The sequence below is a fragment of the Bubalus bubalis genome, chromosome 20 (genome assembly GCF_019923935.1).
Source record: "Bubalus bubalis isolate 160015118507 breed Murrah chromosome 20, NDDB_SH_1, whole genome shotgun sequence".
Taxonomy (NCBI): Eukaryota; Metazoa; Chordata; class Mammalia; order Artiodactyla; family Bovidae; genus Bubalus; species Bubalus bubalis.
In genome coordinates, this window is record NC_059176.1 from 24,677,882 (window position 1) to 24,696,155 (window position 18,274).

Sequence of the window (18,274 nt, forward strand, 5' to 3'; positions counted from 1 at the left end):
AAAACAGCTTGTTTTGATAGCAGACTGTTCTCCTGTGGGCCTTCAGCCTTTGCTTCCTGGCAGCACCTTTGGTGCGAAAAGAGAGTGATCAATTGGGAGACTATCAGTGCCAGCATGCATAGAGTGATAAGTTAACACACCACTGGGAATTTCTAGGGCCCACCAAGATACTTCACTTCTAATGTGCTAACAAGCTCATTTTTCTACCTCTTGCCTCTTCAGTTATTTTTTTTCTCAGAAGAGCTTAGAAGTTGAGTGCATCAGGCATAATGAAAAGCTCTGTAGGAGGGAGAAGCAATAACCCCATTTTTCCCTTTTCAGCCAAATAGAAAATTAGTTTCTGGTAATACACAAAGGCCAGTATTTTTTGTACAAGGGGCACTGCTGTGAATCAAAGGACTCTATTAACTGCAGAAAATTCGGCAGCTGTGAATCTCCCCCAATGAAAAAAGTACTTTCCAACAAGTTGTGAGATATGTGGTATTATTTAGATTGAACCATCAGTTTCATCCCCTTTCATTTATAACCATATACTCTCTTTTAAAAGTGCTATATTACTTTTCTAGGTTAACACTCAAAAATGTCTGCATGATCCTTCTATAAAATCCTTACTGCTGATCATTTTAATATAGCATCTTTTCCTGTTGCTCCCCATTGCAGGAGTGAAATTATTTTGAAGTTCAGCTCCAGAAGTGAAAATAATGGATTACAAGGAATTGGAATTAAGATTATTTGAATATTTGATACATAAAATGTAGTATAAGAGATTACTCAAATCATTTAGATGGCAAAAGACATCACAGTCTTACGTGCATAATGAATATAGACTTAACTTTGTTTCTGTCAATAATGCCTTGTAAATGCAACTTGCTATGGGATCTCCCACTGAATTAACATTTTAAATTATCTTCCTCGCAAAATTTTTTCTTGGTCTTGATTATAGACCTGGTCTACAGTTTAAAGAACTGAAGAATAACAATTGAATTGCAATTTTAAAAAGAGAGAATAATGAATTTTGAGAGTAAAATATTAACATGGGTTTTAGGGAAAATTCAGTGAATACAGAAGAAGCAATAGGCAAATTTTTATTATCCTTCATACTTATTTATATGTTTTATGTAAAGCCTATCAACATAGCACACAGAGTACAGCAGGAAAACTTTCAAAAGTTGTAGAAGAAAGGTTAACTGATTTCTCAGTTCAGGAACTATACGACATGAAGTCAGCATGTGAGTTTTTCCTGATAATTGTATGTTGCTGCCTGCTGCTCTACATTTTGACAGCCATTTCCATAGTTGCTTTCGTGAACAACAGAAATATTCTCTCTCTTTCTCGCCCTCTCTGTGCTAACAGCACAATCAGGCCTGCTGAAACAGGAAGCCTGGAGTGGGTTGTTCAAAAGCAACAACACTTCAAGGTACTGGTTGCTTGTCAATAATATCAGAGAAGAAAATGTGGTGAAAGGGAAGTACAGTATTCTTCTGTCAGTGTCAGTGCCCTGTAGATGCTTTTGTCAGACAGTATTTAGGAGTCCTGTGGACTCTTTGCAAATATTCCTGCCTGTTTCAGTGTTATAATTGACTAGGTATTTTTTTCTGACATACAGATTCAACTGTGTATTTATCTTAACTGCATGGAGTTATTCAAGGATTACAGCAACAGTAGTCTTCCATTCAAAATGAGAACAATTGTTGGGAAAATGCAGGGATTTAGAAAAAGAAGATATGCAGGAATTTTTCACAATAAATCATTGCAAATGAAAAATAGAATTTCAGACATAGTATTTTAAGCAGCATTATAATATTTATCATGTGGCTTTTCAGAGTACATCTGCAGATCGAAGCTGATTAACCAGATAAGATGAGCCTAGGCTACCCTGGTAGCAGTTGAATCCTCTTCCAAGTAAACTGTTAACCTTTCTTTGTTCCAACAGTTTACTGTTAGTTATATTCTAATAAATGTATCCCTCTTAAGCTACCAGGTATAATGGTGTCTGGAAGAGTAAACTTATGTTAATAGCTATATTTTTTTACTCTTTACAAAGTCATACTCTTAGTGATATGCAAGGATAGTTGGCGAATATATTATTAAGAAGTAATGGCTTAGCAGTGATAGGCCTTTTTGAGCAGATCTGTTCTTTTCCAATGTAAGCTGCATTTAAGTTCAGCCTTAACTGAAGGAAATCAGCTATGAGGAGAGAGCACGGTATCTGCAAACGATTGTCCAGCACCATTTAGAACCAACGACATTTGAAGATTTTGCAGCACAGGTTTTTTCTCCAGCTCCCTACCATCATTTACCATCTGATGCCGGTAAGGTTAAAAGCAAGTATTAGTTACTGGTCATTATTCGAACCTGAAATGCAATACCCTTTTGTTCTGAGAAAAAAACAAAACTCTTAATGAAAAACTTAGTTGAATACAATTCCAGTCATTGAAGTATAGATATTTTTCATCATTATTTTCATATTTGGCCTATAAATTTGATTTATACTTTCTTTTACCTAAATACAGTTCTTTTAAACGTCAATGGTCTTCATTAAAAACACATACACTACATTCTATCTTAGCTAAAGGGCAGTAACAATTATGTTTCACAGAATCATTGCTGAAGTATCTGCAAAAGAAACACAGTTGAGCAGGCACTCTCAAATTTGGAGGATCAAATTTTATGGCCAAGAATATTGCCTTATCAGTTCTGATCTTACAAATAAAGTTAAAATAACTGGTCTAGATTTAGAAGTACTTAACAGAGTAAATTATTTGTAATACTGAAGATTATAAGAGGGTACTGCATTTTTACAATTAACTAATTTTGAAGAAATCAGTAAGAAAATAAATGACTCATGGCCTTCCTATTCTGTAATACTTTGCACTCCTTATGATTGTTTCATTTATTTTATTTTCCCTCTTTAGATCATTAAATATCAGTTCTGTTTATCTGAAGGTAAGACAAAGTGTCACACAAAACACCCTTTGTTCTTCCCCCATTTCCTTTTTTAAAAATTAGCAAGCACTAAGCTTGTAACTCAGTTAATAAGCAAACTTAACACTGCCCTGGTTCATACTAAACATTTCAGAAATTGTCACTAAATTTCTTCCAGAATTATACTTACTAACCTAGGTCTGCATGAAACACTAACATTGGTTCTGGGATAAAAATAACTAATAATAGAACCCTTGGTTGAAGTTAGTTACACCTTGTTGTATTGACCTTTTTGTTTCTCAGCATGAAAAAGTAGTCCTACTGAACTGAAATGGTGTGTCTGTATTTTGTAATGTGTTGCATTGTTACTGGATATCCTTACTCATCAAATAGTTATTGTTGTGTGCCTTACACTGTACTAGGCACCTGAAATACAAAGACTTTTTTAATGGTGTTCAAGGGAAGCAGGAAAAAAGAATACAGTATACTTGAAATTCAGTATAACAAGCCTTCAAATTCTCTTTATAAGTTTTCTTTGTATTAAATAAGTTTAATAAGCATAGTACTCCTTTTCTGGCCTAATTGGTTTGAAAAAAATAACAGTAATTCTCAATTGAGGTTTAGTCTGTGAAAATTAAAAGTTTCCGTTCCTGTCACCCATTTAATTGGCCATTATAAAAATAATTTTACAAAGAAACTTGGAGCCCTTTCAATTAATAATATAAAATACCTAACAAAGAGAAAATTATATTAGACTGGGTTCAATCTTTTGAAAGATTAAAAAGTCTTAATGTTTGCTTTGGTGGATTGACACTATCTGAAATTACTCAGCTTGGCATTAAGAAAGATGGTAAAAGAAAGATACTAAAAATAAATTAATGAACAACAAAGTAAAAACTAGTTAAGTATACCTGGACATTTCATTTTTAATAATAGAGAATATCTGATAAAATATCACACATTATTGAAATAGACATGAACACTTTTGTGTATCATATAGTTGAACCATAAGTTTCACAAGTGAAAATATTGATTAGACCATGTTCAGACTAACTTCTCCCCTTAAATGTATACAGGCTGTCAGTTTTTATGTTGTAGTTGTTTACTAGCTGGAGTCCTTCATATTCCTGTTCTTAATGTTTTTTTTATATTTTATGTATTATCCTGCACATTTGACCAGATACATAATATGGAAAGTAAGTAGTAGTCTCACTTTCTGAGACATTAGGTAAAGGATGACAGCAGCCAAGTCAAGGCTCTTTGGTTAATTTGGGGGTGAGGGGGTTGTGCCTGGTCTTAGTCACAGCTTGCAGGATCTAGTTCCCCAACCAGGGATTGAATGAACCCTGGCCCCCACATTAGAAGAAGCCCAGAGGTGCCAGCCACTGGACCACCAGCAAAGTCCCTGGTTAATTTTTTTTTTTCAATTGTCTTTGCTTTTAGGAAGCACTAGAAACATGACCTTGAATTTTTTTTAAAAGGTCTTTTTACCTGTAAATAACTTTTCCAGTATTACTGAATACATTTTTATGCTTTTTTATAGACTTGAATAGTTATGAAAGTTAAAATTTTTATCAGAGTAGTTTTAAGGTGGGTTTTTTCCCTTTAATGTGGACCATTTTTAAAGTCTGTATTGAATTTGTTATAATATTGTTTCTGTTTTGTGTTAGGTTTTTTGGACCCAAGGCATGTGGGGTTTTAGCTCCCTGACCAGGGGTGGAGCCCACACCCCTACATTGGAAAGTGAAGTCTTCACCCCTAGACCCCCAGAGAGACCCCAGAGTGGTTTTCAGCTCAACACAATAATATAAAAAAGGAAACCTTTACCCGTTTACAGTAGCAAAAACATAATGACATCTGAAGAATGATTGTTTTCCCCAATCAGCTCAAATTTTGATTTTCCTGTCACAAACCAACTGATACATGCAGAACTCCCTTTAAAGTTATGTTAAAGTGTAGAGAGAAGACATAAAATAGGCCACATAATAGCCATATGGACCTGACTTATGGTTTGCAAAAATTGCATAGTAGTGTGAAGATTTTTAGGTTCATTATTACTTTTTAATATAATGAAAAAATTGATTTGCCACACTGAGGAAATGGCATTCAGAACTGCAGATGAGAATCAATTTAGATAAGCCTATGCATACCACATCTATATAAACTAATACTAATCAATACTAATACAATAAATTGAAATTATGTTTTAAAGGAATATCAATATGATAATCATATAAAGGATATAATCTGTTCCTTCTAACCAAACCAATAGAATTATAATAATATAATTCTATTCAGTAGAATAGTGGAAAAATACTACCTTAAGTTTACTTTACTTGGCTCAAGCTTATTTAATACCTACTTCCTGTATAACAGTAATTTATCAGTTGTGATGACATTGAAATCCAAGGAGGATTTTTCTAGGTAATTGTTAGTATTATTTAAATAGACATGAAAAACATTTTTGGTGTATCATAGTTGATCCATAAATTTCATAACTGTATTTTCTCAAAATGGACTCTGTCTGTAGCAGTAGACTGATACTTAAGGGAAATTATTTTTATCCCTAAGGTCATTGAGGGAGATATCGTGATGTCACACGTTGTTGATCTTCCATAACCACATTAAAACATTATTAGATTTTTCATGTCCTTTATTTAAAAAAAAAAATTACAGGAAAAAAATCCCTTTATCTTTGTCAGGCATGTGTGTGGAAAATATCAAAAGTTTTACAGTGACCTTCTTTTTCAATGTCTTAATATTCATGAATACCTGTCCTCTGACTCTAAACTTTGAAATTACTCCTCTTTTTGGTCAGATTATATTGGCAGTTCAAAATCCTGATATTTTCCCCTAATGTTACATTATCTTCTCAAAGTAAGTCTTGTCTTTTCTCCCCCGTCCCAAGTCTTTTCCAGTGTTACGTTTTTTTACTATCATCAGCCATAAGTATTTTTGAATACATTGTTAGTAGCATATCTAGAATTACCTCTAATACTCTATTATTTTAGTTGAGCTAGTGTTAGATACCTCCCTTTGGATTTGTTTCTCTGCAAACTGTTAGAAATTTTAGTATTTTAAATAGTAAAGGGTTGATTGGTATTTGACTCCCTCTGAATATGCACATATATAATACACGCATATACATGTACAGTTGACCCTTGAACAACATGGGTTTGAACTGCACAGGTCCACTTACACATGCATTTTTTTTTTCAGTAGCAAATATTACAGTACTGCACAATATTAGTTTGGTTGAATCCGTGAATGCAGAACCACAGATACAGAGGAACAAGAACTACCTACCTATAGGGAGAACTGCATTATAGAGGGCTGACTATAAGTTACAGGCACATTACATAGAGAGTTGGCACCCCTAATCCCCACATTCAAAGGTCAACTGTATATACATGTAATATGTATATCTACATATACATACCACTTTGTATAATTACCTTTAGATAACATATAGGTTCCTAAGTAAATATTCTAAAAATTAGTAATAAGATTCAAATAATCCAAATAGTGATTATGAAGACCTAGAGTAGAATCTAATCTTTCTTTATTCCAACCTCAGTTTTGCTATTAATTCATAAAATCTATATTGCCACATGTAGATGAGACAGTATTACAATTGTCAGGCCCATCTCTTTGAATCTTTCAATGGAATAAATCATCAAAATTTAGCTATTAAAGTTTTCTCCTTTTCCCAGGCTTTGAAATGATCTGGAAGAAAAGATTTTAGCTTTTCAGAAGATAGTTATTTTATATATATCCTAAATATTATTTGTGAGTGCCAATAGAAAATCAACTGCCTTTGACATATAAGCTATAAGTTTGTTTACTGTTTTTAAAAACAAATTCCTAATGATATTTATTTATCAGTAGGTTAGCCTGAAATTTAAAGCAACCAAGTATATTCTCTTTTCAGTATTTTGAACTTAGAAATTTGGCTTGTATGTTGACCAAGAAACAAATAATATTAATCTTAAAGTCCATTAACCTTTAATAACAATAATTATTAGGTTCAGTTTTCACATAGACCAGTCATTCAGATATAAAATTTTTGTGATGAAAATAACAATAATTGAACAATCACTGTGCATCCTCTCATTGAATATTCTGTGAGATGAAAACCAAAAAAGTTTACCCAGTCACCTGCTACAGTCAGTCTGACTTCAGAGTGCATGATCTTAACTAATATAATGATTCATTTAGCCTAAATATTTTCAGTCCCTTCTTAATATTGAGGGAGGAAAGAAATTGCCCAGTAACCGGTCTTGTTTGCAAATTAGAGTTTGTTAAAAATTTTTATTTTGAAGGCTCTACTTTTCCATCCATTGAAAAATCTTCATTATTTTTTATATAGTTTTAAGGTTGCCATGGGAGAACTATGGGCTTTGGAAGTCAGACTGATCTGGATTTAAATCCTAGTTCTCCTGTTTATCTCCATGAACTCAAATGAATCCATTTATCCTAAATCCAGTTTTCCCATTTGTAAGGAGATAAAATATGACAAGTTTAGACTGATACGTTCTCAGTCTGCAGTAATGGTAGTTTTTGAATATCTTAATAAGAAACCTCATGTTTGCCTGTATTTCTGTGTTATTTTATTTTAAATTATGTGTTAACTTTATGACATTCAGTGGTGCATCCACACTAATCTTAACCACGTATCTACTCCTTTACCGATATTAAAGCAGTAAGATTATTTGGGTGATCTGTTCTTTAACAAAGGTTATGTTTTGTAGGAATATTAACATAAAAGTGGATAAATTCTCTATTTTCCCCCAAACTAAACGGTTATGTTCTCCACATTTTACCAATTAACATTTTGTTATTGGTCATTTTCTTCAAAAACTATTTCTAGTTTCTATCCCATCTTTTCTAATCTTCATCTGTTTTGATTTAAAGTCTTGTTAATTTTTGCTCTTATTGTAGTTTTATTGTATACACTTATTATATACCTGCTATATGTCAGGGTCTTTGCATTTGTAGGCATTCATTCCCACAACTTTGGAATACAGCTAGTATTGTTTCCATTTTACAAATAAGAAAACTATCTCAGGTTAGTTTGCCCAGTATCCAGCAAACTAAACTTGTCATTTAACTTAGGTCTGTCTAACCCAGGCCCATGCTATTTCCAACAAGACACCACCTCTTAGTTCATTATTATTTAGAATTGCTTTCAAAGTCACATTTTTAAAGGCATCGTTTAGTACCTCCAGTAACTTTAGCAGTTTTAAATGGGTCATACCTGTCAGCAAGTAGTATAATCAAAGCCACAACAAATAATGATCCATTAAGTGCCCTTTTATAATCTTTTTAGATCCCCAAAGTCATATTCTTCATGTTGCTTGTAATAAAGCTCATTGTAATCAGTGTACAAAGTACGAATCAATATATTGTACCATCAAGATATAGACACCAGTCTGTGTGAGTACTGTAAAAACATTAGTAATAGATACATTTTGTAAAACATGGGAGCGTATACTTTTTAAACTTGATACTTGAGATTATTTTATTGATAGAAATAAATCCGTATTCTTTATGTCTCAGGTGACATAAGTCAATACTTAGAGTAGGATGTGAAATGATGTGCAAGTATCACATTATTCTATAAATCTAAAATTGAGATCTATCCACCATCGATTATTTATGGAATTTGGGTATGCTGAGTATCCATCACAAATATCTTTTGCTAAAACGTGAGGAGGTCCACACACATACTAAAAAGTCTGATTTGACTCAGTTGACTGAAAGGGGTTTCACCTTGAAGGCAGTAAAGGGGACGTAGAGGAATTGCTGTTTTTGAAGAAAAATATTCTTTGAATTTGGCATACTCTAAGCAGCGTTCCTTTCTGTGATGATGGAAATATTCTGTGTCTGCACTGTCCATTAGGGTTGCCACTAACCACTTGTGACTGCTAAACAATTTAAAAGTGGCTAGTGCATCAAGGAGCCAAATTTTAAATTTTCATTTAATTAACTGTAATGTGGCTGTGGCTACCATGTTGGACAGTACAGCCCAAGAGAATTTATGATTGAGTGATTAGGATAACCTGCCACCAGTACAATGAACACTTTAAAAGGTAGATGTTTATAGAATTTCTCATAGACCTTTTTTTTCTTTTCTTTTTTCCTATTTGAACTTGTTTTGTTAGTGGGTAAGTATAACATTTGAATGTACAAAGCATTTGTCCATTGTGAAACTTCATCACCCTAACACATTGCATGCCCAATTGTATTTCATAAAACCTGATTACTGTCTTCTCTGCTCCTCTGTTAACACCTGTAAAATTCTGCACTATGTCGCTCATATCTGTTATCTGTCTTCTCTTTTGTTTTCTCACTTCTGCTCGCTACTCCATTTCTTCATTCACAACAAAGAAAGAAATGCAGTGATAGTTCTCTTCCTCCCAAAACCTCCACTAGAAAACATTGGCCATCTCAAGGTAAACAGACATGGGAAGGCCTCTCATGACTGGCCGGAAATAAGTATGCATTACCCAAAAAGCATGAGCTACTGCTCTTCACCTTCCTTCTGCCATCCATCTGCAGTGCTCCCCTCAAAAGGGCCGTGGATTCATATTCTCTAAGATTTCCAGTATGGGTCCAGTATGAACCAGTTCAGATCTTTGGGAAGAGTAAAGGCGAACAGAAGTACATGTCCTTCTTGTATTTTGAAGACCAACCTCATTTCAGTTAGAAAAGAATGAATGTTGGAGAAGTTACTTTGAAAAAGAGGGCAATTTACCTGAATTAGGATTAGTGATAAAATATTTTTTCCTTGACAATATATGCTTGTTCTTGAGTATACTATTTGACCTTGAAAACATTTTGAAGTGTTCTACAGAGATACATTCTTAATTTCCTAAGACATCTCAGTAGGATCTGTACCTCTATTGAACAGTATTGTTTCTTTATAAATATTCATACCTTCAACTTAGGCACAAGTGTTTCATTATATGGAAGTAGCTCAGAAGGTCAATGAGGAGTTCCAGTGGCTAACAGATGTGCCAAAAGTTTCCTACCGAGTAAGGAGCTATGTCAGTTGAAGCCTGCAGCCTGTGTCATGTACCATTGTTTGTGACACACATAAAGATAATTTTTATGTACATAAAACAAAGGAAACCTGGATTAAAGTGCCTCAAAATATACAGAATGTTAAAAATTTTGTTATTTGCAGATTTTTTGTTTTTTCAGGGGGTTTTATTTTTAACGAAATATTTGAGTGCCTATAGTGTGCAAAGTGTGTAGAGAATCATAATTCATAGAAATAACATACAAAAGTGAAGAACTACTTTGTACATGGTATGAAGAATTTTCCAATTTGAACTCATTTTTTTTGCTTCTTTCAAATATTACATCTACTGATTCTACTGGTAACTACAGAAGTTTAAGAAAACGAGCATTACTTATCTCTTCTAAATTGAGACACTTTGAGAGAGCAGTTTTTTCTTTTTGAACTGACTTTCAGATGAGAGATCTTGTCCTCACCCTCCTCTCCCCCCTGGAATTTATCTTGTTCCTTCTTAAAAACATATTTAAATTTAACTTCCTAGCATGTTTAATGGTCTCATACTACTAAGTCCCTTTTGGGAATGCTTGGTGCTGTTTTATTTTCCAGTTTGAGCAATGAAGGCCCTTTTGTTGATTATATTCTGTACCCGAGAGATAGGAATTGGTCCTTCTCACCTGCTTCTTAAGCCCTCACGTGCATGCTGATGGTGCTTTGGATCCCTGTCCTTTCTGTCCTAAAGATCTTGCTTCCCATTGCTTCTTCTGGGGAGCTCTCTGGTTGGCTCTGGTTCTGGAAATAATGATTGGTGCTTTCTGGCTACTATGATGACATGAGCCGCCAGATCACTGGGTTTTAAATAAAATACTAGTAGACTTTTGTAACAAGCAAATTTGGGGCTTGCTCTTTCTTCTCAAAAGACCTCACTAAGGTCTTTGGATCTGTAGCAGAGAAATTACTCTTGTAGGAGGAGAGCCAGAGGATTTGCACTAATGCGCTTGCTGTTTCCCACAGGCTCCTACCCAGAGATCCTACCCAGTGAAACTCCCACAGCGGCGCAGGTAGACGGGGCCGACCTGGCCTCTCCAATGTCTCCTCGAACGAGCAAAAGCCGCATGTCCATGAAGCTGCGTCGCTCCTCTGGCTCCGCCAATAAATCCTAAGGAGACAGCAGCCTGGCAGTGGTCACCAGTAGCCACCTTAGCATGAACATGGCGTTAACTCTTCCAGGCTTTGTGTTTGCCATAATATGCATGTTCCTTCCTGAACATTTATTTTAGAAAACACTGGATTTAAATAATTTGTAACTTAGTATTTTAGATTTGGGTTGTTTATTCGGTTGGTTTTTTCCCCCACACTCCAAGCTGCCATATGGGGGGTAAGGGGTGAAGCTTTATTCTATACCCTTTACCTTCCCTCGATAATTATGTCCAAGTAGTTTTACTTTCAATTTCATAATTAACTTTGAGCCAAAATATAATTGGACAGATAGCCTCATGATTTTATCATGCCCCATTACAACTTTATGGCTCAGTAAATATATAATTTTTTAATAAATGTACATCTTTAAACATTTGTAACGTTGTGGCAAAGTTACAGATCTGTTAATACACTTGATGTGTATGGATTATTTATGTTATCAAAATAAACGACTTAAAATAAATGGTCTTTTAGCATCTCAAATTCCAGCTGAAATAATTTTAGCATTACCTTTTTCTTCCCAAAGCAGTGTCTCATTTCTTGGCTGTGCAGCAGGTGATGCCATGACATATCTAATAACCAGAAAAATCACTGTGCTGAACTCTGATTCATGTTTAGCTTCCAAATATTTTTCTAATGTTTTGCTTTTTAAATAGTATCACGGTTAAATGCCACTTCTGTTTTGAGATTATGGCCCCTTATTATTGGCTGCTGGACCCTGGTATATCTATGTTCTTTAAGTACCGAAAAGGGAAGAATGAGGTGGGGTTGGTAGAAAAAAAAGAAGAAAACTTTTCTAAGTGTGTGGCTTAAATTATGTGTATTATTTTAAAAGAAAAGGGAACATGACCCAGGAGTCTAAATTAATCTAATATTGTTAATACTGAACATGCAGGTGCAGGTTGGTATACATTCCACCCTCCAGAAATATTTTCCTACAGTAGATAAGCTGCTCACATTTTGCTCACGTTTTTTTTTTTTTGAACGAGCATCTCCTAAGGAAATGTAGCATGACATTGGTACTAACTGCATGTGTAAATACATCATATCGGCAAACTATAAAATATAAATTATGTATCATCATTCATGTAGTATCTACAAATTTGTAACAGTGCAAAAAAGATGGTATTTAATAATACAATAAAAATATTCTTATCATTTTGTGTTCATGAGTGGTCTTTTATATTTTTTCAGACTTAATAAGCAGGGCCATAAAGCATGAACCTAGGTTTATCTTAACTAATCATGAAAAATGAATTCTAATTCTCTTCTTTGGATACACCCCAATTTATTTCTCAGAGATCCTACCACAGTTACTAAAAATAGGAGATTTTTCACTTTCATAGCGTCTCACCAGAAACTTCCTCCAATGCACTTGGTTAATAAAGCCTCTATCTCACTTTCATGCTTCTTTGATTAAATTTTACTTTTTTTGGTAATATATATTCAGGAACAAAACTTTTTACAGTTTGTAAAGGAAGCTTTCAGAGTTCTGTGCACTTAAAATTTTGGATTTCCTTATAAATAAAAAATTCCTATGAAACTATGTAGAAAATAAACTAAAATTCCCGTTAAAGCTTATGTAAAGGATAAACATGGATACAGAGAGCTCTGGGAACAAGATTAAACAATACAGACAGTTTCCCACAACCAAAGTGAAGAACTGCAAAAAAGATAAAATACCTATTTACAAATTTCTATAATGCTTTTCCTTTTTTTAAAAAGATGAACAAGTTAATGGTTTGATAATATGTAACAAATTGGAGGGAAAATACTAACTTAAAAATACTGAAGTTAATTAGCACAGTTAACATTTTACTCATCTTCAAATAAACTATTCACTAATTTTGAAAAAGAAGAAAATATGTAAAATATTTGCTGACATTTTTGGGTGGTAAAGTATCTTTAATATTTGAAGAATAGTACATATCCCTTGCTTTTTGGAGTTCAGTCTGTGCAGCCATACTTCCAAGGAAAATCTCCCATTTATGCACCATTATAATCATTTACAAAATATAATTTCTCTTGTCTGTATTCCAACTAAATGGGTCACCAAGATTACTGGCTTTGGGGAGATGAGAAGTGTGGCATTTAGAAACAGGCTGTGTTCAATGGGATTCTTTAGACAAACACAGAACACAACAAAGCACCAGCTATGTACATTTATTTGGTGGTAAGCATCTTACAAATATGGGCTACCTGTCCAGCAGTACTCAGCCAGTGTTCCAAACTCTGGCTATTAGGGCATAGGTACAGAATGCATGCTAAATATGGTTTACAAAAATTCAAAACCAGGTTGCTGCTGAAATATTGAATGAATTGCCATTCATTTTCATAGTGGGTTATAAGTATTAACATCTTCCTTAATGCTGAACATAGTGTCATATATAATACACATAAGATTTACAACAGAAGCATTAAAACAAGTTGGATGAAACCCTACTAAAACTGAAACTTTAGGAAATGAATTCTGTATTTCCCAAAAGCTTATATAGAAGGTTTAAAGTATCTTCCTGAATACTGCACACAAAAGGGTTAGAGGTGAGAATCTGGGAGGGGGTCTCAACTCCTTTCACTAAGAGGTGTTATGCCCCACCTCCAGACACTAGCTTCAGAGTGGACTAAGCACTGGGAAAAGGAAAGTTTACAAGGAGAGCTCCACATCACCCAAAAGTGCGTAAACATCTTACATTTCCTGCCCACAGACACTGGTCTTGTATTTCCCACCCACCCAATGTAAGTTTGGCACCAATCACATAACTTTTAATTCACAGAATATACAGTGCAAGACGTCTGACCCTATTGAGACAGAAACTACAGAGGCGCTTGCGATGGCTAGAGGAAAAAAAAAAAAGGACCTCCACTTTTGGTAGCTAGAATCCTTTGTAGAGACATGCACGCACTCACTGCGACTTTCCATAGGAATTACAAGTCATATAGGATTCGTTGGGGTCTCCAGAGTTTGGTGGGGGCGGGGGGAATCCTATCTTGTGAGGAAGATTTAAAGCTGACACTTCTTGACCGGGAACGCTTATACCATATACATACCTGCTCTAGAGAGAGAGTTTACATTTCTCTGTCCGCTCCTCAGGCGGAACATTGACACTATTGAGAGTTTCAGGTGAGAAAAGAAGGAAAGAGGGTAAACTCGCAAGTTGAAGAAAACCCCATAGAAATCCCCAGGATTGTTTCCTCCACGGCCCACCTTACAATCTTCCTCGTCTCTCAGCCCTCAGCAGCCCGGCCGCAGCGGCATCTGCAGCAGCAGTACCTGCCGACTTTCTGAGGGGTGGCACTTATTGATGTGCCGGGTCAGCCCCGGGGAGCTAAAAAAAGTGGACGGGCAGTGCTTGCACGAGAAAATCTGCTGAGCATCCCCGTCGGGTGCCCCGCCTGGGTTCGGTGCATCGGGAGGCGCCCCGGCCAGAGCGGGCAGGAGCAGCTCGTCGCGGACCGCATGCCACAGCCGGTGTTTGTCCCTGATGTCTGCCGACGGGAAGTGCGCCCCGCACAGCGGGCAAGCGAAGGCCAGGGGGCCGCCGCGTTCCGAGCCAAAGCAGGGGCCGAGCGCGCGGGCCGAGCCAGCCTCGTGAGTGCCCAGGTGCTTGCGCAGATAGGCTTGGCGACGGAACTTTTTGTGGCAATATGGACACACGAAGATCTCGGGTCCCCCGACACCACTGGCACTGCCGGGCTCAGGCACCCGGCGCCCCAACACCCCCGCCGTATAAGGGAGCTGAGGAAGCGGAGGCTCGGGGTGGGACAGCACCTGGAGGCCGGGCTGTGGGGCGCTGTCCTGGTGCTGCTCCGTCCTGGAGCTGTCCCTGGCCCGTGGGTGCTGATCCTCAGTTCGCTCCGCCCGGCTGTTCTCCTTCCCCTCGGCCAGGAAAGATGCGACAGTCCCGGAATCCGGGGAGGACGACGATGGGGGCAGCTTCCCGTCGGCCGAGGAGATCGTGGCTGCATTGGCCGCTGCGGGACGCGGTTTGTGCCAGCGGCGATGGGAGGCGAGGTTCGCAGGGCAGCTGAAGACCTTGTCGCACTCGGGGCAGCGGTACTCGACGCGCACGATGCGGGAGCAGCGGTGCTGAGCCAGAGCGAAGGGGTCTGCGTACTGCTCCTTGCACAGCTGGCAGATGAACTCCCCCAGCGGCGTGCGGCTGTCCCCGGGGCCCCGGGACGGCGCCCCGGGCTCCTCCTCCTTGATCTTCAGGCCCAGAACAGGGGACGTGGTGACTTCATCGGCGAAGCTCAACTTCCTCATGGCCTTTGGTTTCTTGACTCCGGCGGCCGCGGGCCCAGATGCGCAGCCTGAAGGAGCCTTGGCGCGGCGCTCGCCGCCGGTGGCCCGCTTCAGGCCGTGCAAGGTGGCCGAGAGGGGCGCGGGGTCCGGATGGAGCGCGGGCTCCGGGAACGGTGCCCGGAGCGGCAGCAGGAACTGCTCCCCCGAGGTCGGTGCAGCTGCTGGTGCCACCGAGCAGGAGAAAGAGGCCACGGCGGCAGCGCCCCCGGGGAAGGACTCAGCAGAGACGGGTGAGCTGAGGCAGCGCTCCAGGAACGCCCTGCGCAGTTCCACGCCCGCCGGCTTCGTGGGGCTGGGGCTGGGCCCCGGACCCTCCCTACCATCCGCCCTCCACTCCGCGCCTTCCCGCCCGCCCGCCGCTGGGCTCACCCTAGCCGCCCGACAGGACGACCCTGACAGTTCACGGGCCGCCTCCTCCTCCGGAGTTGGGTGTGCCTCCCGCTCCACACCGGGCTGAGGGGCACTGGAAGCCTCCTCGGGGAAGGGCGGCGTCCCCGGGGGTCGGGGGAAGTGGGGGAAGACCCGCTCGGCTAGGCGCACTCGGTAAGAGCCGCCCGTCCGTTTAGTTCTCTTTACCAGGAAGCCCCTAGGCATGGTGGAGTCGGACGGCTCAGGGGCAAAAGAGTGACAGAGGTGCCGCGGGGTCTGCGAGAGGGCGAGCACCGCAGCTGCCCGAGCTTCGCCGCGGCCGTCATGCGTCCGCCGCCTTTATAGCTGCGACGAGGGCCGGGGGGCTGCCGGGTCGCCTTCGGGCTGGACCAGCCAATCAGGAGTGGGAACGGGCGCCGGGGCGGGGCTTTCACGGGACCGGGCTCGCGCGGGTCCACTAGGCGGGAGGCGGCGCGGGCCCGGCTTAGCTGCGCCTCCTCCCTGCCGCCCACCCGGCGAAGACGCCAGAAGGTAGGTGTGGAGAGTGAGGAAGCTCGGCGCTCCCTGCCTCAGCGGCCTCCAGGGGCCGTCTGGGGTGCCGGGCAGAGAAGCCACCTCACAGCGCCCTCCTTGCGGGGGGGACCCTGCTGCCGCCGCATGTGGGAGGCTGATTGAAAAGCCTCCCCCTCCCCCACGCACCCCTCCCCCACTTTGCGGGAGCAGAGCTGAGAAGAAGGGCGCCGGGCAGCAGGTGCCAGGGAGGCGACGAGTTGGGTGTCAGCAGGCGAACGGGTTAACGTCCTCTGCTGGTATCGAGCTGATGAGAAGCTGCGACAGAGCGGCAGGGCGGCTGACTCCACCGCCCTGTGCCTACACTTGACGGTGGGAGCACGTCTGCCATCCAGTATCGATCGAGGCTGCGCGCGTCTGTGATACTATGAGAATTCATCTGGGAAGAAGGGCTCTCAGTGCGGGAGAGCGTGCGTGCTGGCAAGCCTCTGGAGCTCAGGACGCCAGCAGGTTTCTGGGCCCCGGTCCTCGGGGCTTATGAATGCCTCCTCCCCATGGGAATAGGAGCGGGGAGGGGAAAACAGGATCTAATTTTCGACTGTCCTCAGATAAAGTGCTTTCTCTGTTCGCACCTTCCACTTGTACTACCCTGAGACATGACAGTGCCTAACTGAACTGTTTAGCATGGAGTAGATTGAGTGAGAAATACTGGTGGAATCAGAATTTCCTCTGCTCCCCTTGTGTAAGAGATACTTTGCCAAAGATGTGCTATATGGACCTTTAAAAACTCAATACATTTTCATCCAGCACTGTTTTCAGCACTAGAAGAGATCTGAAAGTTTGTGATACTAGTTGAACTATGAAAAATAATTAGAATATATATGGCAGATGCATAGCAAAGTGCCCCAAATCCATGGTATAGACAAGTGCAATCAGAATAGGAAGGGAAAAGAACTGTGTCTTCAAGCCTAAGTAAAATTGGAGAAACAGACTGAGCCGATATGTTTTCAGAGTAGACTGTGACATAACAGATCCAGTCATCAATAACACATATTGTCTTCCTTCTAGTACATGAAGCATTTTTACATAGAGAGCATTATTTGAGGGAAAATTTGGAAGTAATTATATATTTGTTAATCAATGGCTATATTTTGTGCATTCTACTTAAGTAATCTCTAATCTTTCCACAAACACAAAACAGAAATAGATATTATTCTTTTATGATGAGGGGACTGAGCCACAAGAGAAGTTGTATCACTGGCTGAAGCCACCCAGGGCCCAGAATCAAACCAAGTTCTCACTAATTCCAAAGCTCAGACTTTCCACTAGACCAGTGTCTTCAAACTATTTTTTTTCTGATCACATCCCACATTAAGAAATATTTTACAGAACACACAGGTAAATGAAACAAAAGTTTTACAAAATAACATTTACCCTTAACTAGGTGCAATGCATTTTTGTATTTTCTATTCACTTCTATTTTATTTTTTTTTAAATGCTAGTCATAGCAAACGAATTTATTTGATAACTCACTAATGGATTACGTCCCACAGTTTGAAAAACATCATCATTATGTCTCCCATTAAATAGCATGAAACCATACAAAATTAAATACACCTGATACTTTATGATCAAAATTAATATTCAGAATCACTACTTACAATATTTGAGTCCTTTAGTTGTATAGGTAAGCTTTGTTTTTCGAATTGATTGTTTCTGACATGCCACTTTATGTATGATTTCTAACTCAACTTCTCAATTTTTCTCCTCTTATTTCTAATGACCCAGATGCTGTATGGTTTGGAAAATCTAATATAAGAATTGTAATACTTTACGATAGCCCCTTTTTTTGGGGGGTGGCTCTTCCTTGGGTGCACAGTACCGTGTCAGAATTGCTGTCAACCATATGACCCAGCATTTGTGCTTCCAGGTATATACACAGAAGA

General features: G+C 39.4%; 2 protein-coding genes and 1 long non-coding RNA gene across 11 annotated transcripts in view; 1 reads left to right on the forward strand and 2 right to left on the reverse strand.

The window, feature by feature from the left end:
• Window positions 1-12,304, forward strand: part of RALGAPA1 (Ral GTPase activating protein catalytic subunit alpha 1) — a 207,800-nt gene extending 195,496 nt beyond the window's left edge. For 5 of the 9 annotated variants that reach the window (XM_025270980.3, XM_025270982.3, XM_006043838.4 and 2 more), the window contains 3 exons: window positions 2,188-2,312; window positions 9,090-9,092; window positions 10,961-12,304. In XM_025270980.3, coding sequence (XP_025126765.1) covers window positions 2,188-2,312; window positions 9,090-9,092; window positions 10,961-11,109 — 277 coding nt within the window. In that variant the 3' untranslated portion in view covers window positions 11,110-12,304. Of the gene's footprint in view, window positions 1-2,187; window positions 2,313-2,915; window positions 2,947-9,089; window positions 9,093-10,960 lie in introns of all 9 variants that reach the window. The other 4 variants (XM_025270981.3, XM_006043843.4, XM_025270983.3 and 1 more) reach the window with 3 other exon arrangements.
• The window catches only part of LOC123330744, a 146,690-nt gene that overhangs the window by 1,904 nt on the left and 126,512 nt on the right, over window positions 1-18,274 (reverse strand). The window lies entirely within an intron of this gene.
• On the reverse strand, window positions 14,379-17,069 carry INSM2 (INSM transcriptional repressor 2). Its single transcript, XM_006043845.4, has one exon. It carries the CDS (start codon window positions 16,041-16,043, stop codon window positions 14,379-14,381), a length of 1,665 nt encoding a protein of 554 aa, XP_006043907.3. The 5' UTR covers window positions 16,044-17,069.

Excerpts from the sequence above, each read along its gene's own strand:
- INSM2 (XM_006043845.4), bottom strand. The coding sequence starts at position 16,043 with ATGCCTAGGGGCTTCCTGGTAAAGAGAACTAAACGGACGGGCGGCTCT.